The 27982-nt window shown below is 38.2% G+C and overlaps 3 protein-coding genes across 9 annotated transcripts in view; 1 reads left to right on the forward strand and 2 right to left on the reverse strand.

The window, feature by feature from the left end:
- The first annotated feature begins 770 nt into the window (after nt 1-770).
- lg14h14orf180 (linkage group 14 C14orf180 homolog) lies at nt 771-15704 on the forward strand. 2 transcript variants are annotated; one of them, XM_078796123.1, is made up of 10 exons: nt 771-938; nt 1991-2021; nt 5814-5900; nt 7934-8054; nt 11871-11901; nt 11991-12099; nt 12879-13036; nt 13132-13258; nt 14169-14195; nt 14392-15704. In XM_078796123.1, exons 1-10 carry the CDS (start codon nt 786-788, stop codon nt 14595-14597), a joined length of 1050 nt encoding a protein of 349 aa, XP_078652249.1. In that variant the 5' UTR covers nt 771-785; the 3' UTR covers nt 14598-15704. The 2 variants fall into 2 exon arrangements, with proteins under 2 accessions (XP_078652249.1, XP_057947359.2); XM_058091376.2 differs by lacking the exon at nt 14169-14195.
- tmem179ab (transmembrane protein 179a, genome duplicate B) lies at nt 15390-19083 on the reverse strand. The gene is made up of 4 exons (XM_058090138.2): nt 18695-19083; nt 17777-17914; nt 16603-16681; nt 15390-16518 (listed from the first exon to the last, which is right to left on the reverse strand). Exons 1-4 carry the CDS (start codon nt 18994-18996, stop codon nt 16351-16353), a joined length of 687 nt encoding a protein of 228 aa, XP_057946121.2. The 5' UTR covers nt 18997-19083; the 3' UTR covers nt 15390-16350.
- Nucleotides 19084-25805: 6722 nt separating this feature from the next.
- Nucleotides 25806-27982, reverse strand: part of LOC131140056 (ryanodine receptor 3-like) — a 137426-nt gene continuing 135249 nt past the window's right edge. For 5 of the 6 annotated variants that reach the window (XM_058090132.2, XM_078796119.1, XM_078796118.1 and 2 more), the window contains one exon: nt 25807-26955. In XM_058090132.2, coding sequence (XP_057946115.2) covers nt 26860-26955 — 96 coding nt within the window. In that variant the 3' untranslated portion in view covers nt 25807-26859. Of the gene's footprint in view, nt 26956-27982 lie in introns of all 6 variants that reach the window. The other variant, XM_078796120.1, reaches the window with a different exon arrangement.

Genomic DNA, 27982 nt, shown 5'->3' on the forward strand with positions numbered 1-27982 from the left:
TATTTAAACACTTAGCGGGCCAGATGTGGCCCCCGGGCCGTAGTTTGCCCACCCCTGTTCTCGCCGACTGTGTGTGCTTCAAAGGTACACATGTGCTGCAGGTACCAAGTGCTAGCACGTGAATAATGACAAGTTGTATGATTATTTATTTAAACTCATATTTTCTACTTTATATTGAATTTGTTGGCACTTTAGGGGAAAAAAACACCAAATTATTATAGAGTTTAAGAATATTTAGGGAGACTTCAGCCAACCAAAACTAGGCCAAATGACGGCACTCTCACACCTCCCGTTTTTTTCAGATTGCAGTGCCACCCTACCATGTACTGTGGAAATTGAACAAGTGGCATTTTGTATTCAAACTATGCCCATGGTTAGGGGCTTAATGCACGCCGTCATTACTACATACCACATTGGGTTTTCTCCTTTCGAGGGGGGAGAAAGAGTGCACAACATGCACACTAGCAGAGCAGTGATTGGTGCAAAGCCCTGCCAGTCACACAGCAAAGACTCTTCACTTCCTCTGTCCTCCTTTCCTGGTGCAGCCTGGGAAGAGGGAGGGGAATGGATCTCTTCAGTGTGAGTCGCTAGAGCTCCCTCAGCCAGCTTTTTACAACCTGTCCTTGAAAGGCCGTTCTTGCCATCAGTTGTTTTTTTTTTTTGTGGGGGGGGGACCGTGTTTGACTGTGTCTCGACCTGGTTCCATGAGACAACTGAAGTACTGATTTGTCTTCGATTGCTGGAGCTCTGATGGGAGGCAGTGCCGGCTCCGGCTGGGACTGGGGATGCTGAGCGGGGGGAGGGAGGGCCTGTTTCAGCTGGGACAGCAGCTCCAGCAGCAGGGGGAATACCAGGCCGCACTGCACTGCTTCCTCAGCTGCCTGCTGGGACTGACCCATGTGCAGAGCTTTACCTCTCTGCCCAACTGCCTGCACCAGGTGAGCATCAATGGTTTCTGTCCTCCAAATCTGATGTATCAGGTTTTTTTCTTGTAGCTGTGTTGCCATATGCTGTTTAAATTTAAGCCAGGGGTCTCAAACTCAATTTACCTGGGGGCCACTGGAGCTAGGGTCTGGGCAAGGCTGGGGCGCATATAAAAAACGCATTTATTAAAAACAGAAAAATATACAAACTTTTTCAGTGCTTTGGTTCCGATTTTCTACAATAAAAGCTCTGATAAAACATTCCACTGTTCTCAAATATCTTAATTTTTATTTTTCTGCACAAAATAAGATGAAAAATAAATAAATCAAGAATAAAAAAAATCAATCAATCAGTAATAAATAAATATAATAATAATAATAAAACGGCAAATAATAAAAACTTAAGAAACCACATATAGTTGGTGGGTAGACAAATTATTTTTTTCAGATTAAAATGAACAAAGCATTATTAGAGCCCTGTAGACATGACAAAACACGACTATAGTCACATTTATACTCTTTTTATTTACAACATATTGCGCAACTGCAGGGTCTTGAGACACATGCTAACTCGCAAACTAGAGAGCTAGCGACCTAAACGGTAGCCTTCAAGTTATTTCCTTTAAACTTAAATAGCCAAAAACTTACCACTTCCACACGGATAGGGAGGATAACTATTAACAGTTATTTAACCTTTAACATGAACATTAATCAAACGTAATAATTTTTTCTGGGTACATGATACCATACAGCACCCATATCAAACTTGCGCGGGCCGCACTAACATTAAACTTTCATATCAAGGCGGGGGCCTCAAACTACTGTCCTGCGGGCCACATTTGGCCCACGGGCCGCATGTTTGAGACCCATAATTTAAGCCATATTAAACATTGTTTGCGTTCAAATGACATTTCTCCCCGAGTGAAGGAACGTCATGGTTGTTATAACATAGTTCACTCCAGACACTCTGAAAGCGTGATGATGACCAGACCTGAGGACACTGACTTGCTTGACAAATCATAACATCATCCAACCCGTAACTTTTTTTTATTGTCCATGTTTTACAGATCGCAGAACTTTTCATCACTGAAAAGAACTGTATCCTTTTCAAAGTTAAAGTGTCCAATAGCTTCAGTTCATTTAATACTGATGACCTAAAAGGGGCGAGAGTTGATAATAGCACTTCCTTAGCACACAGTGCCACAGTGTCTCTAAAGCTTTAACGGTAAGAGGCTTTGTAGGCTCTTATCTTGGCACAAAAGCGCAGTGGAGTAAACTAATTAACTTGACTAAGTTAACGGGCTTCTATAAACTTCAACGTTATAGGGTGAAGGGATAACAGAGAGGTGTTGTGTGTCAGTGTATATTTCCCTCCCCTCTTGACTTGCCGGCTCAGGTTATATTCATGTACTTGTCCCTGTACCCCTCACTGACCATCGTTTAAATGGCAGGCAATCAGTACGCAACATTATCCTCATACCTTGTAAGGCAGGTTTAAATCCTGTGTAATATGACATGACAGCATGAATATTCATGGCAACACGTTAAAATGTTGTTCATTTAGCAGCCTTACACAATGTGCATGTAAAAAAATACTTTTCTTAAATTGAAATTTTCACTTTAGTAGATCTTACAGGCATATATTTTTTTTTAAATGATGTTGCTTTTGCAACAGTCCTTTGGAAAGGACAAAGGTCAGCTTGGGTTCCGCTTTCCTTATGTGAGACATTTCCATTTTCTGTGACCTCTAAAGAGAGAAAAACAGCCAGCACGACTCGCTGCTAACAGGGCACTATCTACAAAAACTCACTATGTTTGATTTACATAACATTATTATTGTAGCTAGGAGACCAGTGTTCAATTCCACCCTCGGCCATCTCTGTGTGGAGTTTGCATGTCCTCCCCGTGCATGCATGGGTTTTCTCCGGGTACTCCGGTTTCCTCCCACATTCCACTCCCGCGTTCCAAAAACATGCTAGGTTAATTAGCAACTCCAAATTGTCCATAGGTATGAATGTGAGTGTGAATGGTTGTTTGTCTATATGTGCCCTGTGATTGGCTGGCCAATCAGTCCAGGGTGTACCCCGCCTCTTGCCCAAAGACAGCTGGGATAGGCTCCAGCACCCCCCGCGACCCTCACGAGGATAAGCGGTAGAAAATGAATGAATGAATGAGTATTATACTAAACTGCACGGCGGTCTAGTGGTTAGCGCGCAGACCTCACAGCGAGGAGACCGGGGTTCAATTCCACCTTTGGCCATCTCTGTGTGGAGTTTGCATGTTGCCCTTGTGCATGCGTGGGTTTTCTCCGGGTACTCCGGTTTCCTCCCACATTCCAAAAACATGCTAGGTTAATTAGCGACTCCAAATTGTCCATAGGTATGAATGTGAGTGTGAATGGTTGTTTGTCTATATGTGCCCTGTGATTGGCTGGCCACCAGTCCAGGGTGTACCCCGCCTCTCGCCCGAAGATATCTGGGATAAGCTCCAGCACCCCCCGCTACCCTCGTGAGAATAAGCGGTAGAAAAAAAAAATGAATGAATGTTTTGAGCCTGGATAATTGGGGCTTGTCCTGTCATGTTTACAACAACAATGATTATCTGTGTGTGCACTGATGATGTGTAAGATTGTGTTACATTAATTAACCAATTATAAGGGTTAAAAAAGACAAGTTAAGTGTTACTTATGCATAAACAGAACATGAATGTGAACAGAATGTGAGGCAAAAATCATGCAAGTGTCAAGCTAGCATTAGACTCGATATACATATATTGCTATCAGTGCTATGAACTTTGCCCGAGCCGAACATGCTGACATGTTTGCAGTGAAAATGCTATCAGATAAAAATAAGTCATTACACAGGGTGATGATGCACGCAGGCTGAGGGCAACAGTATTAGCATTAAATATCGTATTAATACAGTGTACATGAGATGCGTCAATTAAGTTTTCATTGTTAATATAAGCTCTCGGTGATAGCACCGTGAAGTGTTTGAATTGTGTGACGTTCTTATTGTGACCCAGTAAAGGCTAAAAATAGCTGATGACAGCTCCACCCCAAATCCGTCCTCTTCAGACGGTCCACCACATCCCTCTAAGCCATTTGGCTCCCAGGCCCTGACACAAACATATGCATTTCTAAAAACACATCATTATTCACTCTGCATCCAAATACCATCATCAACATACATTTTGTACTTGCTATATTATCCTTTGCATGTTTTAATGTGCATTAAATTATTAAAATGTGCGTTTGCTTGTTAGGCCTCTAATGTCTTTCCTCTTTCAACATCTCCACTACTTATACTTATCAGTCGTACGTCTTTAATATAGGTATAGTATTTTTTCTTTGTATTTCATTGGATGTACATTTGTGGTAAGATATTTGTGTGGTTGTAAAGTTTGGATTTATATTGGAATTTCTCTAATTCAGTGTCAAAATCATACACACAGGCTGAAATATATGCATACCTTCACCTAAATCAGTTAATAAGTGGTGCTGAAGTTTATATAATGTTTTTTAATTTAACCAGGCCGAGCAATATTAACTTATTGCTTATTGCCAGCTTTTTTGCCTTCATCGACCAATACTATTCAGAAGTCCAACAAGCTCAATCTTTGTTTCTAGAGCACATTTTTAGAACAAAGTGTTCAAAGTCCACAATATTGCAAAAACAAGTATGTCACACAGGTATCAAACAAGTCAAAATCGCATCATGTTTGTATCAGAAATTTGAACCATGTGCATTTTAGTATCATAATTGCCATACTCTTTGATGAATACTAGTACGGTCATGTGATGCATATATTTAATAATTCATTTTCTACTGCTTATCCTCACGAGGGTCGCGCGGGGGTGCTGGAGCCTATCCCAGTTGTACACCCTGAACTGGTGGCCAGCCAATCACAGGGCACATATAGACAAACAACCATTCACACTCACATTCATACCTATGGACAATTTGGAGTCGCTAATTAACCTAGCATGTTTTTGGAATGTGGGAGGAAACCGGAGTACCCGGAGAAAACCCGGAGAACATGCAAATTCCACACAAAGGGTGGAATTGAACTTGGGTTTCCTAGCTGTGAGGCTTGCACGCTAACCACTCGGCGCATATATTTAACAATATTTCCAAATAAGTCAAATTCTAGTGAATTGTCAGTCAAGTCTATTTGAAGAGGCTTTGCCAGGTCTTTAATGCAACTGCATTCACCTGCTACCTATTTATCATATAATACATGTTATAGTGTACTATTAAAAAACCTACACAATGATTAGACACAATTGTGATGTCCATGATGGGCTGCATTAAATAGCTTTAATTAATAAACGACATTCTGTATGCATACACCTGACCATATTTTAGCAAAGCAATCAGTATTTATAGTTTTGCACGTGAGAGATTTGGTTTTAAATAGGCCGTTTAGACAAACGGGACAGTGTTTATTTTAAGCACTCAGTGTCCTTGTTGGTTTTTAAATTCACCTGACAAGCATCACTGGTGTCATTTCACAGTGGGCCAAGTTCAATGGAGTCTTTCTGACAGAGTGAGCAGGCGCTATTTTTAAAGGTGCTTTTAATAGACGGGCTTTTCACAAGGACAGTACGAGCAAATAAAAAAGCAAAACTGGTCCAAATCAAACATTGCATGGATGTTTTGATACTAAATAGCTCTGGGTTATGAATCAAAAAAAATAAACAACTCAGTGACTGACACCAGTACCAATCATGGTAACAACATGGACTGGATTCGCTGCATACCAGGTCGTTCCTGAGACGGATCTTAGGGTGAAAAAAACAAGTTGAGCTGGGGCAACAGGGCTGTTTTTAACTTCAACAACTGACTAATCCCAGTGGACGACTGAGTGATCCTTCACCCATATAAACAGATGGGAAGGCTCTCCAGTTCATCCAGGCTGAAAAAATGTTCTACGAGGTGGCACTGATCGAGCTCACAGCGCTGCACGGGAGAACAGGCAAGTTCAATGAGCATTATGATTCCATCTGGGGATAGAAATGCATGCATTATATCTAATAATAAGCACGTGTAGTAAAGCCTACCAACATCAACAGGTGATGACACTGTTACTAAAACAAACTACAACAAACTTGTTCTAGACTGTGTTTCCACCCGTGCTTAAAATACCTGATTGAAGGCTTACAAATGTGTTTCCGTTTTGGAAATAGTACTTCAAAGTGCAAATCTCACAGCAAATATCAGAAATTGTCATTAAATGTATTTAAAAATTAACGGTACATTTTCAGACACTATATTAACACTATATTAAACAAATGCTAAATGTAAATACCGTATTTTCCGGACTATAAGTCACACTTTTTTTCATAGGTTGGCTGTTCCTGCAACTTATACTCCAGAGCGACTTATAAATGAAAAAACTGTTTATGTTACATAAACACGGGAAACCTTTTCTATTTATGTTTATTTTTCATGTAGCTGAATAACCATTGTGTTAGCATATCTTACACCTATTCAGCTTGTTCTATATTCTTTTATTAATGTTAGAAATTGTCTTCCAAGAGGACGTAGTGTCTGTTTTGGTCAAGTAGTTTGGAAAATAAATTACCCGCAAAAAATGCGACTTATGTATGTTTTTTTCTATCTAATTATGCATTTTTGGCCTTGTGCGACTTATAAATGAAAAAACTGTTTATGTTACATAAACACCGGACACCTTTTCTGTTCATGTTTATTTTTCATGTAGCTGAATAACATAACATAACATAAACAATAACATAAACACTGTACACCTTTTCTGTTTATGTTTATTTTTTTGTGTAGCTGAATAACCATTGTGTTAGCATATCTTACACCTATTCAGCTTATTCTATATTCTTTTATTAATGTTAGAAATTGCCTTCCAAGAGGACGTAATGTCTGTTTTGGTCAAGTAGTTTGGAAAATAAATTACCCGCAAAAAATGCGACTTATGTATGTTTTTTTTCTATTTAATTATGCATTTTTGGCCTTGTGCGACTTATACTCCGGAGCGACTTATAAATGAAAAAACTGTTTATGTTACATAAACACCGGACACCTTTTCTGTTCATGTTTATTTTTCATAACATAACATAAACAATAACATAAACACTGGACACCTTTTCTGTTCATGTTTATTTTTTTGTGTAGCAGAATAACCATTGTGTTAGCATATCTTACACCTATTCAGCTTGTTCTATATTCTTTTATTCATGTTAGAACTTGCCTTCCAAAAAGACGTAATATCTGATTTTTGTAATTTGTAAAATAAATTACCCGCAAAAAATGCGACTTATACTCAAGTATGTTCTAATGATGCATTTTTGGCCTTGTGCGACTTATACTCCGGAGCGACTTATAGTCCAGAAAATACGGTAAGTTAGTTTTTAATTTATTAAAAACGTGCTTGAAAGATTCAAAAAGTTTGTGGAACTTGTCCTTGGAAAAGGTATATGAACCCTGTTTTGTACTTGAACTTGTAGTCTTTGTGACTCCATGTTTTGTTTACCTGCTGCGTCTGGCCACCATCACCAGCATGGTGGTCATTCATCATGTCTGAGATCAGCCCAGTGTGGCGTTGTCTACAGCGGAGACATAATGCCATATTGCTATGCATCTCATTAGTTTCAGAATACTCGTTCACCTCGTCTAATGTGGGTTGCAAAAGTTTTGGGTTGCATATTCATAAGCGCAGTGTGTGAGTATTCACATATTTGCTTTGTCACTTTGCACGCCGCGCATGTCACAGTGTTCCAGTGGGCGTGGCAAATGTGTTGTTTGACCCCTCTTATCTGCTCTCTCCTACCCGTATCACTGACTTGTCTCTAGTTCTCAGATGGCTCTCACAGTTCTCAGAAGAGCCAGATAGCCAGGCATTTTTTTGATTTGTTTTTTTTAAACCCCAGAGGGGTGCTGTGAGTGGGGTGTATAGCCAGGGGAGAAGGGTTTGATAGCCTTGAGTGGTTTTCTGGCAGGCTGACTGAGATCCTATGCCCTGCGTTTGCGTAACAGGGCCCCAGGAGGAGCCTTCGCTGGGATCTGCAGGATGGACAACCCCAGAGGAGTTCTCGGAGCAGGCCTCCCAGGCTCAGCACCTCGAGCGGCTGGCCCAGCTGTGCATCATGAGCAAACAGTAGGTAAAACTTGCAATGCGCGGGGATTAATGTGCCGTTACATGTTCTGAGTTAATTTATAGCCATGTAAAGTTTGTTTTATCATGCTTGTAACATTACATAATATAGAGATGTTAAACAAAGTATGCATGCTGTTTGTGCATTTTTTCTTTTAACGTACTTTATCATGATAATTAAACTAAATATGTATGATAATAGGACACACTCACTAAAAAAATAATATATTATTGTTTTTTGTTGTCTTTTGAGATACACTTCCTGGTTAACACTTTAACCTTTTTGAATGCCAATACTAGTTTCGGTGTCAATACATCTTTTTGGAATGGAATGGAATGGAATGGAATGGCCTTTATTGTCATTATAGAAGATGTACAACGAGATTGGAGAGCTTCTCATTTCAGTGCAGTAGTCAAGTTAAAAAAATGTATATAAAAGTAGAGTAAAAAAGACAATTTAACAAGATATATACAAGATATATACAAGATATCCAGAATATACACATAGTATTGCACAGGAGCATATGAATTTTCTATAGTGTAATGTACTTTCTATGCCAAAACTTCATGGTAGTGTTCCGGCTCTATAGGGAAACTAGAGTAGAATTTTTGAGTTAATTTAAAGAAAAGAGACACCGTAATGTACGCAAGTAGAGGGAACACCTCTGGTGTCTGGTGATCTGCTATCTCAGGCAATCTGTTGATGTGTGTGTGTGTGTGTGTGTGTGTGTGTGTGTGTGTGTCATTTCGTGGATTGGACCAAAAAGCTAAACACTGCAATGTTCACATATATTCCAAATAAAACATTGCTCGTGTGTGATTGTACCCCAGATGATGGCGTCTCTGGTCTTAGATCAAAATCCCAAAGCTAAAATCCATAAATAAGCTGACCAATGCCTCCATCATTCATTCAGCAATGTGGTAGGAAGTCCTTTTCAGGTGTTCCTCTGATCAGGTGTCCACTAAAAGGGCCCTCCTAAACAGGCAAAGCGACACCGCGCCATTACTAATTGAAGGCAAGTTTGGCTTCGGAACAGCGAGTCTGACATTCTGTCACAATAAACAGAGCTCACGCTACATGTTTACTCAACACATGAAGGTGTGAGGGTGACGGATGTCCTCGGATGACCTTCACATGGTCACATATCACAGAAACAGCTGGCGGATCCTCATATCTCCTGCGATGTGTTTACATTGATTAACACTACGCATGAAGGTGGGCACGTGCCAGCGAGCTCAACCTGGAGGATGCAATAGAAGGTCTCTTCTTCCTCCTCGTGCTTCCTGTGTCTAATCACGGTACGTAGAGGTCAAGCTCATTGTTGGCCTCCACCCTGGACAATTAAATAATAAATAATAAATAATAAATAATAAATAATAAATAATAAATAATAAATAATAAATAATAAATAATAAATAATAAATAATAAATAATAAATAATAAATAATAAATAATAAATAATAAATAATAAATAATAAATAATAAATAATAAATAATAAATAATAAATAATAAATAATAAATAATAAATAATAAATAATAAATAATAAATAAAAGCCGCTACTTTTTTCCCAAACTTTCAACCCTGTGGCTTATTCAGTGATGCGGCCAATTTATGTAATTCTTCTAATGACCGCCAGGGGCTCTCGAGTAGAAAAGGTAAGATTAAGACCGGTGGAATATATGCGTCGAGGAAGACTGCAACTTCTTGTCTTGTGCATAAATTAAATTAGCGCGAACATACCCTCATCATGGAAAATACAAAAAAAATGCATATGACGCAGCTTTCAAGCTAAAAGCAATCGAGCTGTCCGATAAAGAAGGAAACAGAGGTGCTGCACGTAAACTTAGCATAAACGAATCGATGGTGAGACGCTGGAAAAGCAAAGTAAAAAGACGAAAAAAGCTTTCAGAGGTAATAAAAGCAGGTGGCCCGAACTGGAAAAAACATTCTAGAAGACTGGGTGAACACAGAGAGCAGATGTTGCTATTGTGTTGCTAGCGTGTTGTTACCATGTTGCTACCGTTTTACTGCCGCGTCACAGGCACCGTTTGTGAAGAAAGTCATATTAGTATTATTGTTAAGTTATATTATTAAAACATTTGAAAACTCGCAATATATGTTTATGTTAGAAAGCCCATAATTTACATTGCATTGTATGTTCAGCTTAGAGTGCAGTGTTAGTTCTCAGGCAGTATTCAAGATTACATTCTGTTAGTTAGTATACAGAAAACGCATTGATGTTAATTTCATAAACATTGTGACTGTTAGAAAGCCCATAATTTACATTGCATTGTATGTTCGACTTAGAGTGTCGTTTGTCCTACGGTGTTCAGCCGTCAGTAAACGCACCACAGTGCGGGACGTTTTTTCGGTTGAACAATATATGGATCTCTGAGCCTTATTGCGCCTCATACATCATATCACCAGGTTGATGCTGTGCGTGAATGCATAAAGGTGAGTTTTTTGGGCTTATTGTGGGAGCTGTGGAGTAGTTTGGGCACCCTTTTCACAAACTTAGGCTCCCTTTTCATCGGTGCTAATATCAGTATTTAAGCTAACTATGACTAAGGGTTATTTTAGTGAGTGTCATGTTTGCTTGGTTTCTTTGTTGAATTTCTGTGTGTAGCGTGCATTTAGCTCATCATTATACTTGTGTAATATGAGTTACATTACGTTACTTATCATTTATTGTGTATTTGTCTTTGTATGTATGTCTCATCAGTACCACATCATAACCTAAATCAGGGGTGCTCATTAAGTCGATCGCGATCTACCGGCCGATCGCGGAGGTGGTACTGGTCGATCGCTGGTCGATCGCGGCGTGACATTAAAAAAATATCATCCTAGCATCAATGCCGTCACTTGATTGATATACAGGGCAGCCATTCAGATGACAACTGAATGTTGCCCTTCGGGTGACCAATCAAATCAAACAACGTCTCTAAGTGCAGCAGAACTTACGATGTCAGCCTATCATCCATCCCCGTTACTTGATTGACATACAGGACAACCAGTCAGATGACAACTGAATTTTGACCTTTAGGTCACCGCTCATGCGTAAACAACGATGCAAAGTGCTAAGCTAGTCGGCGAATTGCGTCAGATTTTAAGCCCTCGCTAAAGGTTATGGTCATTAAAATGAGTGAAGTAGCTGGACCAAGTAAAAAGGCAAAAACATATCACTTCCATACGGAATGGGAGGTGGACTTTTTTTTTCACAATGTCTTTTTCGAAGTGCGTTTGCCTGGCTAACCTGGCTATCAGCAGCTACTGTCCGGACTATGCATCCCTGGCTGATTCAATTCAGTGCAAGTCATCAAAGTAAACTCAGGTAATTACAAAAAATGTTAATAGTTAATTATGTGTGTTTTGCAATATTGGTTCATTTGGTTATGTAAGGTACATCAACATACATTGTACGTACAAATAATCCTCAATACATTTGAAAATAAATAGATGTTTTGCATTTTTGTAGTGGGTAGATCATTTTGACTCGGTCATTTTAAAAGTAGCTCGCATGCTGAAAAAGTGTGAGCACCCCTGACCTAAATAATATAGTCCGGAAATTACGGTAATTACCATGCATCTAACATTTGTACATTGATGTGTTCATTTTTTTTGCCTGTTTCTTAAATGCAGAAGAGTTGCTCAGTGAATTAAACTTTACCAGTTTTTCACTTTAAAAAGATTCATGGCTTGTTCCGTTCAGCTATTGATTTTGTAGGTGACAAATGTTAGCCAAAGCCTTGGCAGGGTTATGCTCTCTTCAGGACATGTGATTCATGTTGTTTTTTTTCCCCTCCATTTTTCTTCCAGGCCACATCTTGCTCTAGAGTACAGTGGTAAGGTACGTACGTCACTACAGTGAATTTGCATAGAATTCTCAAAATTGATTATAGATTAGACAAATAAATAAGATATAATTTCATTTCTCAGGCTACAAAGATCCACCAGAAGACTTTCGGCAATGACCATCCCATTACTGCCAGAAGCCTGGAGCTCATGGCCACAGTCTATGCTGAGATTGGCAAGACTGAATACTCAGGTAGGTAATACTCACCAACTCAGGTATTAATACTCAATACTCAATACTGCTGATGAGCCAAAATGACCACAATAATATTTATCCGATCTTTGCACTTTCACATGGACTGCTGGGCACCAAAAAGAAAAAAAAGTTTTGTCTGTATTTTTTTGCATCAGGGTCACTCAACTAGCTGACAGAGGCTAATATGAGATATATAGATAATATGAGATGTATATAGATATAGCTATATATGAGATATATAGATATACAGATGTGCGTACGGTCACCTTTTTGGAAAATTCAAACACAAAACAAACAACTCTAATTTTTTGTTCACTATCACCACACAATCAACACATACTTGGGAAAGATACAAATGAGTGAGTGATGTTTTCTGCAGTACATTGCAACCAAACCAGACCATACCAGTTTGGTATCCAGTTTCAGGTGGCCTCCTCAATACATGTCAGCGATTGGCTTATCAGTTGATTACATTAACCATCAGAGAGCCATTGTTGAAGGAAACGTGCAAAGAAACGACAGATTGCCTTTAGTATGACGTAGGGGTGCACAAACCGAGGTTTATTCTTACTCTTTCTGGCAGTGGAACATTTTTCTCCGATAAGAATGATTACCGGTGAGTATAAATTAGATATAAATTTGAGCTGGCGCTGACAGGGTTAACTTGCTCAGACAAGTTTGCATAGTTCATGTTGTTTAACTGTCTTCAAGGCACACTGCAGTGTGAAGCAGTGTTAGGAAGTCAAACTCATGTGTGGTAATGGTTTTGTTGCTAGACTCGCTAGGTCAGTGTGTGTCTGCACTGTCCAAACGCTTTGCTGCTGCCGAGTCCATCAGAGAATCGGTCAACAGTCTTCCCCATCGGGAGAAACACTCAGAAGTTCGCCACAGAAAGGACAGTCGCCACCAACAGGAGGACAAAGCAAAAGCTAAGGTCGCGTCAAAAACACAAATTTTGTCGTGGAGGGGGGACATTTGTATTGCATGCATTAAATTCACTCATCATGGAGTTTTTAATGTTGTGTTCAGTTACCCAATGGAAAAATCCCCACATCCATCCTCAAGAAGCCAAGTCCTAGTTATGGCTTGGACACAGAACAGAGACGGAAAGGTGAAAGGAGGGTTCGATTCCGGGAGCCGGAGACTACAGTACATGGTAACAGTCTGAAGTTTTATGATTAAGTTTTCATTTCCAACACAGAACACAATTCAGTTTCAGTCTCCTCCTCACGCCGTCTCCCACAACAAAACACTTCCTCCTTCACAAACATCAGAATTTAGAATATCACTATTAAAACAATAACAGGTCATTAGAGTAACATTACTGACACCTTGTGACCAAGGTAGAATATAGTCCTAGAATATCAACATGTTGTTTTCTGAATGTATTTTAGAGTACTACATTGCATCACGTGATTGAATGCATCTTCAGAATACCTTATAGTTTTGCCTTTTAGTTAATTTAGTCATTTTTAAGTTTCAAAATGACTAAATAAAAAAAAGAGTGTTGCCACCTCACCTCACCGTATGTCATCTCAGTTATGATTTTAAATGAAACAAAACTAGTGAGCTTGTCTTTGAGTTGTGTTTTTTTTTGTAGAAATGTATTTAAAAATGTATTCCAAATCCAAACAAATCAAAGGTCAAAAGGACTGTGTTTGACATTGGAGGTTTTGCTGTATTTGAGTGATAGCCATTTTACATTATTGTTCTTTTGTGCTGCCCCTTATGCAAACAGCCCCTTTTATCATTACACAATAGAGAGTGCACACTTTGCAGAAAATTAACAAAAGCCATCTAGAGATTGCATTGTAACCTAATGTCCCTCTGGGAATCTGTACTATTGTACCGCTATTAAAAGTAATACATGGCATCGAAATGCCCAAACATAAGCAAGTGATTTACTGCTCCGAATTAATTATGCATGCAAAAGAGGCAAGCTCCCAGTCTGCTCCAGAGAGATAGTAAAATCTCCTGGGATCAAACAGGCGGGTGTACTGTAGCTGCAGTGCATCCCATACTTCTTCCCCTTAGCTGATGGGTTGCTTGTCTGTCTGACTTCACAGACATTCCTTCCCGTGAGAGCAAAGGTGGTAAGTCCTGTATGGAAGTGCATGAGGAAGTGTATGCAGCACTGTTTTTTTTTAAATTACAGCCAGAGTCAGTAAACATCAGAGTTTTTAACACCATTCCTGAATGTGTGTGTGGCTCTCGTTACATTAACCATCACGTGTTCAGCCAATTAGAGGAGTCGTTTTGATGAAAATAATCGATCCTTTTTATGTTTAGCCTACGAGATGACGCCCTCCCGCCCTCATCTGGCCTTGTTCACGTGCCTCTTCCTGATGATGTCCTTCCTGGGCGTGGCCATGTATTGCACAGACCGGCGGCGTCCGCAGCGAGCGTGCGAGGAGCTGGAGGCCGCGTTGGCTGTCTATCTGCTGCATATGAAGCAACTCGTGTGGGGGTGTTGGATATGGCTGACCATGCAGTGATGGAGACCACCCTTAAGGGTGATGTTGGACCACTTTTACAGTTAACATGTAGCTCTCATGAGTCACGCCCATTTGCAGGGGGCGCCGGATAACGGGTGGAAGGTTAGAATAATTCCATGCTAATTATTATTAACGGCAATGTGATTGTTTTTGTTTTCTTTGGGCCCAGAATTCCTGCACATCAGTCATGGCCATGCCAGTACTTACGTATACCGCTCATTCTTCTTAAGTACTTCTGACATTACTGCACTCTTGCTTGACACATTTGATTCATGAATGGAAATATTTATTTTTACAGTACAGTACATGATTTGTGTATGTATAAGATATTAAATTATGATATTAATGTATTTGCAGTACACTAAAGAAGAACGTCAGTTTGATACATTTGCACAATCTAACACAAGAGTTATATAAAAATGTGTCAGATAATTTGGCAAAAATATTAGAAACACCTCAGTAATAAAAGGAATTCATGAATAAATACGTCACTTACGGTGTCAATCAAAACTCTGCATTAATATCTTTGTAAAGATTGTGCAGCTTTATTGAATGTGTGACAAATGTATTTGGCAGCTGTTATAAACGTGGGTGGCATTTTGTCACATTACAAAACTGGTTGACAACTCCAAAGAAAAAACTATTAATGTTTCTGATTTTTCAGATTATCTGTTACATGTCTTTCTACAGGCAGTGATCAGCTTTCACTGTGCGTATATTTACATACGGTATATGTACATACGTGCATGGTAATCGGGTCATTGTGAGGCCAAACAAAAAACAAACAACCAATTGCAGTGCGAGTCCCCTTTATGGAAGCATCATTTCAAGCATGACATGAACATCTTTAAGGGCACATCACACATACTGTGTACCTCTCATGAGCAATAACACACTAATTAGAGTTCTAATTAGAGCTTATGGGATTTAGCGAAGGAAGGATTTTTAACATCATACTTTGTAAAAAGATGTCTTGTATGCACATTTAGCTTAGCAGCATTTCACGTATGGCCACTTTGAAAGAAGTGCCTTTAAAGAAGCTTTTGTGTTTTGTTTTTTTTATGATTTCAATTGTTTTGAATAAAACTGTTAACAAGTAGGAAGACACTTGACCTCTGATGATTTTTCGATTTCTTTCATAAGGTGTACTGTAAATATTGAATGCAAAATATAATATATATATATAGTAATGGAGAAGCCTGAGGTGAGATACAAGTTGCTAAAAGTAGAATGGGACTTGCTGCAGAAGTACAGTAATATTTGTTTATAGTGTGGGTACACAAAAGCACATGTTTTATTAGGTATGCTGCAGCATGCAGGGTGAAGAAAAAAAATCTACCCTCGGAATACATTTATTGGTGTATAAAACAAGATTTAAATACTGTATGCTCCCTTCACACCTAAAAACACATTATTATTATTATTATTATTAATATTTGCTTGTCATGCATTTGGTTTCATGCATAAGGTTCACAAAGACACCACCCAACAAAGCATCCAAGCCTCTCTGAATAGCAGGGAGGTGTTGGCATTAAAGAGCTTTAGTGGTTGAATGAACAACTATTGGTGTTTTTTTTTAGGGGAAATCAATCAGCAATGGAGAACAAAGCTAAAGCCTTCACTCGGACTCTATCTCTGCACGACGGGAGCAAAAGCCAATTGATTGTGATTGTCTACAGAGGCAAACAGTGGTGTTTCTCATGGCAGGCAAGAAGAAGGTATGGTGTATGTGTGTGTGTGCATCCTTTGCTTCCTAGATGAGGCCGGTTTTGAGGTCAGAGCCGCGACGAGAGGAAGAGCGTCCCAGTAGCAGCTCCTTTTCGTGGATGAGACCGTCCAGCAGGCTGTAGTTGTGGTAGACCTTGAGGAAGGCCAACGCGGCAATCCCCAGCCAGGTGAGCCATGCAGCCCACAAGCCAAACTGGAAGAGGAAAAAAGTGAAATTAGACGTGTTTTTGGGAGTATATGGGGCTCTTCGATGATGATGATGATGATGATGACCCACCTGAGCTATAGCAAACTGGTCATAGAAAGCAGAATTGTTAACACCCAGCTCCAGATCAGTGTCCTGCAATTCCTCGCAACTATAAAACAATACACAAAAGTTTGATAATGTTCTGTAACCAAGGGTGACACTAAGAAGAGCACAGATAACCTTATTATGTTTATTTTAGATTAAATGTTCCACATAACATAATCTGCATATTAACATGGGTGACTGTATAAAAACTATAACTACACAATTTGGCAGGGAAATAATGGCAAACGGGAATCAGACTGACTCAAGCTAACAAATAAAAATGAAGGTGAATGAAGCTGTATTTAGTTTTTGGACCACTGCAACAAATTGGGGACTGTGGAGTATAATACAGTAGTTTTTCAAAAATACTATATTAACTAATACAACTGTTGAGTATGAAATATACACTGGTCACTAGGTGTCAATCACGTTCCTGTAATATGTGGTGAGGCACAAAACCAAAACATCAGACTTGATCGCCAGAACAACAGGCTTTTATTGCAGGTTAGAATTATCTCACAACAGACATAATACTAACATAATTATCATCATAATAATAACACAGGCTACTGTTGCGGCTGTGATCCACTCCTTGCTGAAACTCAACTCTGAACCCCTGACATCACTTCCTGTCCTCCAGACATCCGGAACGCATTTATTGAAACACACACACAAGCACAGAAGTGGACCATCCAGAAGGTCCAACTCAAACCATAATGGACTCTAAGCAAAGCACATTTTCCCACAGAATATGTAAACAAAACAAACAATATTCCTTGTGGTGCTGGAGCCTATCCCAGCTGTCTTTGGGCGACAGGCGGGGTACACCCTGGACTGGTGGCCAGCCAATCACAGGGCACATATAGACAAACAACCATTCACACTCACATTCATACCTATGGACAATTAAACCCACGCATGCACAGGGAGAACATGCAAACTCCACACAGGGGGTGGAATTGAACTTGGGTCTTCTAGCTATGACGCCTGCATGCTAACCACTGCACCACTAAACAAATGGGCGAATGTAAGCCAAGGCCAAATTCGAGCAAAAATCAGTTGTATGGTTTTTGCATAGTCCCGCCATAATAAATAATCTGATCAATTATTATTATTCATGCTTGGTAATTACAAAGAAGAAGCTATGTTGTTCTCTCACCTGTTGGGCATGGTGCCCCCCTCTGTGATGGAGTCACACCACAGGTTGAAGCCCACGCTGACCATGGTGCTGGACAGGAAGACGGTGAAGACCACCAGGGAGCTGATCAGCAGGTTGAGGAAGGCATTGAAGATGGAGCTGCAGAAACAATGGAGGGACTTATTCTTCGGAAATCATTTCTATAATACAATACTTTGGTGCCTTGGTTAATGTCAGTAATGTGTTCCGGAAGGTACGTCTCAAACCAAAACAGACTCTAACCAAAGCAAATGTTCCCATAGTATCAAGAGATACATATTTTGGACGCTAAATAAGCAGGCAGGCCTATCACGATAATCAATAAATCAATGAAAACAAACATTTTGCCGGCATTAATATATTGACATGTGCATGCATGTTTGATTTCCTCGTGTCTCCAGAGGGCATAGGATGCTATGATATGCTGTGATATAGTCATTTATATAGTGAAATATAGGCTGCACGGCAGTCGAGTGGTTAGCGTGTAGACCTCACTAGGAGACCAGGGTTCAATTCCACCCTCGGCCATCTCTGTGTGGAGTTTGCATGTTCTCCCCGTGCATGCGTGGGTTTTCTCCGGGTACTCCGGTTTCCTCCCACATTCCAAAAACATGCTAGGTTAATTAGCGACACCAAATTGTCCATAGTATGTGAGTGTGAATGGTTGTTTGTCTATATGTGCCCTGTGATTGGCTGGCCACCAGTCCAGGGTGTACCCCGCCTCTCGCCCAAACATAGCTGGGATAGGCTCCAGCATATCCCCCGCGACCCTCGTGAGGATAAGCGGTAGAAAATGAATGAATAGTGAAATGTAGTTATGGCAGCCATTATTATGTTTCTGATGGTCAGAGGGCGTCGAAGGAGCACCGACGTGTTAACATCGAAAGGTCGACTACTCACTCGTCGTGTCCTTTACACAGGAAGAAGAGCAGCCTCCAAGCCTGCACTGCGGACAGGATGAGGGAGGCTATCCCGACAAAAGTGATGAAGCTGCAGGAAGACTCGGGTCCCCATTCATCCACGATGAACCGCTGCTTCGACACAGTGATGTTCTCATTCTGCCACATCCCACGCGTGAACAGCAGACATTTCCCCCCAAAATCCTCCGTGTTTTCGGACAGAGGAACCACTGCGATGAAACCGAATACAAAAGCTAAAAAATACAGAATGCATTGAGCGAAAATTAAATTGTCGAGGGCCATTTTTTCCCCGGTTTCCCTCCTTCTTGCAGGGACAGGCGCAGCATCCACTGTTGCCGACACCTCAGTAAGAAAGGTAGCTATTGGCTGTCCCAGATGTAGCCAGCTGGCGTCATCAGCCAATTTGTACATGATGTAGGCCAGACAAAAAAGTATGTTAAAAAATTTTGTTTGAAAATACAAATCAACATTTTGTCAATTTAATTCATAAAAATGAAATAATTTTAATTTAAAAAAAGTCTAGCCAGCATAATAATTACATTCGGACTCATACTTTTATCTTGCTTTTCTGACCTATAAATGTACTTAGAATGTTGTATTCTCGTGTTAAACCAGGGGTCTCAAACTCACGGCCCGCGGGACGCTAGTTTGAGGCCCCCTACCTTGATATGAAAGTCTAATGTTAGTGCGGCCCGTGCAAGTTTGATATGGATGCTGTATGGTATCATGGACCCAGAATTGACAACTTAAAGCTGTGTGCACACCGGGCACAATTGACGCGATGCTAACGGTGCTAACTTGCTAATTGGGTAAAATGGTTATTAATTAATTAATTGGAAATTAATTCATTGTTAAAGGTTAAATAACTGTTAATACTTTTAATTTGAATCTGAAAAAAAACTCTCTACCCACCAACTATATGTGGTATCTTAAGTTTTTCTTATTTGTTGTTTTATTATTATTTTATTTTTTTATTTCTGATTGATTGATCCAGGGTTCAATTCCCACCCTCGGCCATCTCTGTGTGGAGTTTGCATGTTCTCCCCGTGCATGCGTGGGTTTTCTCCGGGTACTCCGGTTTCCTCCCACATTCCAAAAACATGCTAGGTTAATTAGCGACTCCAAATTGTCCATAGGTATGAATGTGAGTGTGAATGGTTGTTTGTCTATATGTGCCCTGTGATTGGCTGGCGACCAGTCCAGGGTGTACCCTGCCTCTCGCCCGAAGACAGCTGGGATAGGCTCCAGCACCCCCCGCGACCCTCGTGAGGAAAAAGCGGTAGAAAATGAATGAATGAATGAATGAATGATTGATTGATTTATTTTATTTATTTGGATGTATTTATTTTTTCATCATATTTTGTGTAGTAAATAAAAATTAAGATATTTGAGAACAGTGGAATGTTATATCAAAGCTTTTCTTGTGGAAAGCATTGAAGACAGTTTTTTATTTAAAAAGATTACATTTTTAATAATTATTTTATTATACAATTTTTTTTTAACCTGATGCGGCCCAGCCTCACCCAGACCGTAGCTCCAGTGTCCACCATAATTTAATTTAATTAAAATGTATTTTTATTTTTATTTTATTTTATTTTATTTTATTTTATTTTATTTTATTTTATTTTATTTTATTTTATTTTATTTTATTTTATTTTATTTTATTTTATTTTATTTTATTTTATTTTGGGTTTTTTTTGTTTTGTTTTTAATGTGTATGCAATGTTATTATAGTAGAAGAAATGTAACCGGGTTGGTCCAGCCCACATGACCAATATGGAGATTTACGTATATAAATGCATGACTTTACACACACACACACACACACACATAAATGCATTTTTTTGATTAAAAATGGTGATAGTTTTTCATCTGCTGTGCTTCAATAAGACTACCTGGATCCCTATCTCCTGCTCACAGCGCCATCTAACGGACAAGTGCATGGCGTCATAATCCAGCGACTGATTACAAATGTTTGAAAAATGTCTAAAACTTACAAAGATGCTAATGCGAGGAGCGTCAACACCGACTGACTAATGAGAGACTAATTTGGCATCAGAACGACAGAACGAATGGTGCATTTTCCTGGAAAATCTCCAAGGCTTGGGGTGACAAGTATTTATATGAGCGTTGTTGTGCACACACATCACACACCATCATACAAACTGCACAATTTTGCATCCACTCTGCACATGATTTATGTTCTACTCGGCGCTGCTTCTCATTTTTCCTTCATGGTATCAGATAAGCTTTGTCATTTTAGCACGTTGTAGCACTTTAGCACTATAAAGCAGATTTCATTTCTTGCCTTAGCTTCATTATTGTTATGTATAATTTATGATGCCTGTGCATTTACTGCTTTAAATCATGTTTGCATGACAAATTGCACAGATTTCCCGCTTTGACTCACTTGTAGCGTCTTCAGTGCACATCTATTTTCTATGTAACAGTCATAATAATAATGTGGTGTTGTGCAGATATTGAGTCACCTGCCAGGTCACAGAGATGATGTGCATCCCCCCCTGGTAAACAAAAAAAAAAAGGAGACCGCAGGCACACCCACACACGGACAAGACCAAAAGCTGCACTTTTAAATAAAACAACATGTGTGGGCTCATGAACTGAGCACCCAAGGGACACCCACAGCAAAAAAGTGTGTCAGGCTGAAATATGTGTTAAGTTATTCACCCGCCTCCTCGAGAACAGACCACAGAGGTAGAAGAGGAAGAAGGAGGATTGCTAAGGCAAATGTAGTCCCGGGATTCAGACACGGGGCGTGCTGGGCAGCAAGAAAGCAATAGGAGGTCATGCATGTTTCATGAGATGCAATGACGGCAAAGCAAACATGCTTTATCAAGCACGGTGAAGAATCTTAAGTGCGCTTTCAAGGACATCACGTGAAGACTTTCAATTGCCTTGCATGTAACCCACACACGGTTTTAATCAGCAAAGGTTTTTAATAATTTACACAGGATACTAGCTGAGAAGTACAGTATTGGGAAAGCATATATAAAGTGTATGAGATGGGGCGGACCACAACAACATACATAGAACCACAGATGACACAAGAATGTAGCATAATTGTAGGATTGTCATTGGTCGTTGGTCATTGTGACACGGTTACATCCACACGGACTTTGAAGGATTTTAGCCTTCATGCATCATCACTGAACGATTAAGATGTGATTGAAGTGTCGATTATCAGCTTTGATTGAACAGGTTTCACAGAAAGATGTTACTTCAAAACATTGATAATATTTTGACAATTACGAAAAAAAAAAAACCTCTGTTATTGGCTGGCAACCAGTCCTGGGTGTACCCCGCCTCTCGTTCGAAGACAGCTGGGATAGGCTCCAGCGACCCTCGTGAGGAAAAAGCGGTAGAAAATGAATGAATGAATGAGGGTGAAGATACCAAGTTCCACACGAGAACAGCAGACGCTGCAAACATTAAACAATTACATAGAGGACAGGCTACACTTTTTACAAGTTTTTTTTTTATAAAAAGGTTGGGTTTTTTAATTTATTGTATTATTTTTTTAAGGCAATTCTTTTTTTATTAAAAAAGTTGTTTTTAAATAAAAAAAAGTTCATTTATTTAAAAAGTTTTTTATTATTATTATTATTTTTAAGGCAAGAAAGTGCAGACTCTGCAAACATTAAACAATTACATAGAGGACAGGCTACTCTTAAAAAATATTTTTTTATAAAAAGATTGGGTTTTTTCATTTATTGTATTATTTATGTAAGGCAATTATTTTTTTTATTAAAAAAGTTGTTTTTAAATAAAAAAGTTTTTTATTAAAAAATGTTTTTTTATTATTTTTAAAAAAAAAATTTTAAGGCAAGAAAGTGCAGACTCTGCAAACATTAAACAATTACATAGAGGACAGGCTACGCTTAAAAAAAATCTTTTTATAAAAAGGTTGGGTTTTTAAATTTATTGTATTATTTTTTTAAGGCAATTATTTTTTTATTAAAAAAGTTGTTTTTAAATAAAAAAGTTTTTTATTAAAAAATGTTTTTTTATTATTTAAAAAAAAAAATTTAAGGCAAGAAAGTGCAGACTCTGCAAACATTAAACAATTACATAGAGGACAGGCTACTCTTAAAAGTTTTTTTTTATAAAAAGGTTGTTTTTTTTAATTTATTGTATTATTTTTTAAGGCAATTTTTTTTATTAAAAAAGTTGTTTTAAATAAAAAAAATGTTTATCAAAAAAAGTTTTTTATTATTTTATTTTTATTATTTTTTTAAGGCAAGAAAGTGCACACAGGAGAGAGCCATCTATGTTTGTATTAGCTAAAGGGTCCTCCCATCCCTGGTTGCTACCCTTGGAGGTAGAAAAAAACTTTTTTTTTAATTAAAAAAAATATATATTTTTTTCTAAAGGCAAGAAAGCGCACACAGGAGAGACCCTGTGTTTTGTTATTTCTCCAGGTCTTTATCCTCTTTATCTGCACCCTGATCATAACTTCTGTTATAACATCCATCAACCTCACCGGCTGAATGGCTCAGACGTTAACAAGCCTCCACATGAAACTGAAAGGTAGACTTGTTGAGAAACTCATAATCCACAGCAGACCACATCACATGCTAAACATGGTGGAGACGGTCTTACGGTATGGACATGTATGTCAAAACATTGTGCCCCGAGATGCGAAACATTCACGCCCAAAACAAAAGCAGGCACCATCCAAACAGATACAATTACATCCTCATATCCTGCGCAGTGATGTGAGGGATCTGATGAAATATCCTGTTTCCATTAATCTTTCCCCGAGGGGTGCAGGAAACTGGGAGCACTGGGCCAGCCACTGATTAAATGCTCCTAATAAAAGCCATTCATCTCTTGTTTGAAACCACAATATCTAAGTAAACACGTACAATTAGGAGACACAGTACTAACCTGTCGGTGTGTGCAAATGTCGCCAGTTCAGGAGATACGCTACTCCACACATGCAGTACATGGACAGTATAATGATCATACATGAACATGGTCTAATTAATCTATTTCACCTGCCAAACGCCATATGGACACAAAATCCTGGACTAAAATCATGAGGTGACTCCTCGACGGTGAAACAATTATCCCATAAAACATGGCTAAAACAATTAAGCGCTCATTTTCCGGTAATGATATTAAAATGTCTAAGCGTGCTTTGCTTTGATCAAGCGTCTACTTGCAGAGCGGTGACATCATGGAATAGTATGTGAGAACGCAGTACATTGAAATACTGTAGGCTGTGTTTAGAAAATGACATCATCGCAGGGATTGATTTTTATGCAGGAGGACAGAAGAAGAGACAATGTGTGTGGGGGGGGGGGTGCCAAAGAGGGCATCTGCTGGCTTGTGATGAAGCAAAACCCTCAAGAGACCAACATGAGCTCATCCAAGAGGCCGTCAGATTCTGGATTGGAACAATAGCGTCGCCGAAAGACCACCGATAGCTATAGGCAGCTGACGAATGGCTGACTATACGTAGACAAGAATGGTGTGATTATTTGTACACAATTATTATTCAATTATTTTCATTTTCATTATTAGTCATTAAGAGGTAAGGTGGAGCCTTCACTATCTCCCCTCTGGACATGTCCCAACCATCTCAGTCTGGCCTCTAACATGTAATGTCCCTCTGATGTACTCGTTCCTGATCCTATCCATCCTGGTCACTCCCAATGAGAACCTCAGCATCCTCATCTCTGCTACCTCCAGTTCTGCTTCCTGTCTTTTCATCAGTGGCACTGTCTCTAGACCAGGGGTCTCAAACTTGTGGCCCGCGGGCCAAATGCGGCCCGCCAGACGCTAGTTTGAGGCCCCCACCTTGATACCAAAGTTTAATGTTGAAATGACAGCTTAAAGCTGTGTGCACACCGGACACAATTAACATGATTTTGCCCCCGCCCATACTGTTACCCCGCCCTGTTTTGCTTTGGATTAGCAATGAAGCTAAAGGCTTATGACGCTGGGTACAAATAAATGCAGGAAATGATTTGGAATAAAACAGAAAATACACGTCAAGATAAAGCATCTCATCAAACATGTTAACGTTACGACGCTGCTCCCAGATGGAACTGAGTACGATGCTAACTTGCTAATTGGGTCAAATTATTAAGTTTGCTTAATGTTCATGTTAAAGGTTAAATAACTGTTAATACTGTACATTTGAATCTGAAAAAAATAATTTCTCTACCAACTGTATGTGGTTTCTTACGTTATTCTTATTTGCTGTTTTATTATTATTTTACTTATTTATTACTGATTGATTGATTTATTGTCTTTATTCTTAATTAGTTTATTTTATTTTTTAATCTTATTTTGTGTATAGACACCAGCGTATGTTTTGGGAACGTGAAAGAAAAGCAGGCGTATACACAAGCACGGGGTCACTTGATCTTCTTGAAGATGTTTCACCTCACGGGCTGCACGGTGGACGAGTGGTTAGTGCGCAGACCTTACAGGTAGGAGACCCGAGTTCAATTCCCCCCCCTGTTTGCATGTTCTCCCTGTGCATGCGTGGGTTTTCTCCGGGTACTCCGGCTTCCTCCCACATTCCAAAAACATGCTAGGTTAATTAGCGACTCCAAATTGTCCATAGGTATGAATGTGAGTGTGAATGGTTGTTTGTCTATAGTATGTGCCCTGTGATTGGCTGGCAACCAGTCCAGGGTGTACCCGGAATGAATGAATGAATGTTTCACCTCACAGGCGGGTGCAAAACTCCTCTTTAATGTCTTTTCATCCAATGTATACATCAAATCTTCTGTCGAAGGGGTATGCTGGAGCCTATCCCAGCTGACTTTGGGTCAAATATATAATATTGGAGACATTTGAGCTGAAAATTTAGGCCACCGCTTGTCATTGAAGGGTAATGGTAGTCAAACCAGAAAAGAACAAAGCATATTTCCATGCTATGTTATGAACTGGTCTTATAGTCCTTCTTCCTGTAGCATTTCTTTTATTTGCAACTGACCTTCCACAATCGGCATGAGGCGGCATGAGGATAAAAATCCCTGCTGCACAACCAGGCAGATGGCAGGAGGTCTGCTGTCGGGGAGGAGTAGGGTGTTGCCTATAGATAAGTGATTGCAGCATCCTTAATGGAACCAGCCCAGACCCCCTGCCTTTGTTATTATGTTTGTGTGCATCCTGACCCCTGCTGGGCTGCAATGGAAAAAACAACATCTCTGACATGGGACTACATCAGCAGCATCAATTAAGTCTGCTGTGGGACATGAAGAGCAGGGAACCGTTGGCCTGTGGCGCCATCTAGTTGCATTTAAGTTTTACTTGTAACCATTGTAATAATATTTTTATTACATTTTATTTACATTTTATTACATATTTTTATTTTTATTTTTTTTTAAATAAAGACTCATTTTCTGGCACTATTTTCTTTATTTTTATTCCATGAAAAGAAATGCACAAATCTGCAAAGCTACTACATACAAACAGCCATACAATAGCAATTCCGTTTTTTGCTGTTCAAAGTCATTTATAACAAGTAACATTGGCATGTATGCATTCGACAAAAGAAATTAATTTTTTCTGTTAAATAAAAAAAAAAAGGTCTACTTACATACGTTAAGAAAAACAGCACAGGGTTTTGCATAGCTTCTTTGTAATGTAGACTCGGTACTATAAGGCACTTCCTGAAAAATAAATACATCTTGTTTTTATTTTACATAATACAACCGACTGCATCTTCACTTGCAAGATGACATGAAAAATGCACGAATTGAATCCACTTGAACTTCTCTTTTGGTATTATTTAAGTCTCGACATTCTGAAAATCACTACGGTGGATTCTTGTGCATAATTTCACTGTCTCGTTAAAACACTAGTGTTTCTCAGAAAGACAACACAACATTGTGCAATGATGGGGGGGTTATGCACAGTAAAAGGCAATGCTGTCTGTCAAAGCCCCCCACCCCCGCCAAAAAAAAAACAAACAAACAAACCTGAAAATGTGAATTAGAGGCTGAAACCGCGAGGCCATGGAGGGCAGCTCTCCTCCTTGCTGGATAAGAAGGTCATTTGTATCTTCTCTCCTGAGGCCGTCTCAGTGTTGGTGGTGGGGTGACCGGGCGGAGATCAGTGCAGTGGCCCTCCCCCCCGGACCGAGGCATGGAGGATGGATCTGCGCTATCCCAGCTGATCTTCGTACTGTTTGCGGAAGCAGTCTCCAGCTGGGAAGAAATCCCAGCAGCGCTCCTGGTACATCTTCCACACGTACGACTCCTGAGTGGAGACATGCAAATAATTGTCAAATGGAAAGTCTATTAATATTGTAGCTTTTTGAAATTATTTTGTTTATTTTTCAATATAATAAAAATAAAAATAAAAATAAAAATAAAAATAAAAATAAAAATAAAAATAAAAATAAAAATAAAAATAAAAATAAAAATAAAAATAAAAATAAAAATAAAAATAAAAATAAAAATAAAAATAAAAATAAAAATAAAAATAAAAATAAAAATAAAAATAAAAATAAAAATAAAAATAAAAATAAAAATAAAAATATTTTAATAATAAAAACAATTATTATATGAATAATATATATTATATATATTATATAATATTATTATATATATTATATTAATTATATAAATAAAATTTATAATATTTTTTTATTATTTTAACTTATAAATAAAAAAAAATAGTAGCTGATGGACATTTGTTTGATGACTCTGCCTCACTGAAAAATAAAAATAAAAATAAAAATAAAAATAAAAATAAAAATAAAAATAAAAATAAAAATAAAAATAAAAATAAAAATAAAAATAAAAATAAAAATAAAAATAAAAATAAAAATAAAAATAAAAATAAAAATAAAAATAAAAATAAAAATATTTTTATAATAAAAACAATTATTATATGAATAATATATATTATATATATTATATAATATTATTATATATATTATATTAATTATATAAATAAAATTTATAATATTTTTTTATTATTTTAACTTATAAATAAAAAAAATAGTAGCTGATGGACATTTGTTTGATGACTCTGCCTCACTGAAAAATAAAAATAAAAATAAAAATAAAAATAAAAATAAAAATAAAAATAAAAATAAAAATAAAAATAAAAATAAAAATAAAAATAAAAATAAAAATAAAAATAAAAATAAAAATAAAAATAAAAATAAAAATAAAAATAAAAATAAAAATAAAAATAAAAATATTTTTTATAATAAAAACAATTATTATATGAATTATATATATTATATAACATTATTATATATATTATATTAATTATA

This window comes from Doryrhamphus excisus, linkage group LG14, assembly GCF_037039965.1.
Source record: "Doryrhamphus excisus strain RoL-2023G ecotype Guam linkage group LG14, RoL_Dexc_Guam_v1.1, whole genome shotgun sequence".
In the NCBI taxonomy this organism is placed as follows: Eukaryota; Metazoa; Chordata; class Actinopteri; order Syngnathiformes; family Syngnathidae; genus Doryrhamphus; species Doryrhamphus excisus.

What these genes read in the sequence shown, in the direction of transcription:
- lg14h14orf180 (XM_078796123.1), top strand. Translation starts at nt 786, where the DNA reads ATGCTGAGCGGGGGGAGGGAGGGCCTGTTTCAGCTGGGACAGCAGCTC. An exon ending in AGGACAAAGCAAAAGCTAAG is followed by an intron (nt 13,037 to 13,131) that starts GTCGCGTCAAAA and finishes TGTTGTGTTCAG; the next exon opens with TTACCCAATGGAAAAATCCC. An exon ending in GCCGGAGACTACAGTACATG is followed by an intron (nt 13,259 to 14,168) that starts GTAACAGTCTGA and finishes CTGACTTCACAG; the next exon opens with ACATTCCTTCCCGTGAGAGC.
- tmem179ab (XM_058090138.2), bottom strand. Translation starts at nt 18,996, where the DNA reads ATGGCCCTCGACAATTTAATTTTCGCTCAATGCATTCTGTATTTTTTA. An exon ending in CTGTGTAAAGGACACGACGA is followed by an intron (nt 17,915 to 18,694) that starts GTGAGTAGTCGA and finishes TTGTTTCTGCAG; the next exon opens with CTCCATCTTCAATGCCTTCC. An exon ending in ACCAGTTTGCTATAGCTCAG is followed by an intron (nt 16,519 to 16,602) that starts GTGGGTCATCAT and finishes TTCCTCTTCCAG; the next exon opens with TTTGGCTTGTGGGCTGCATG.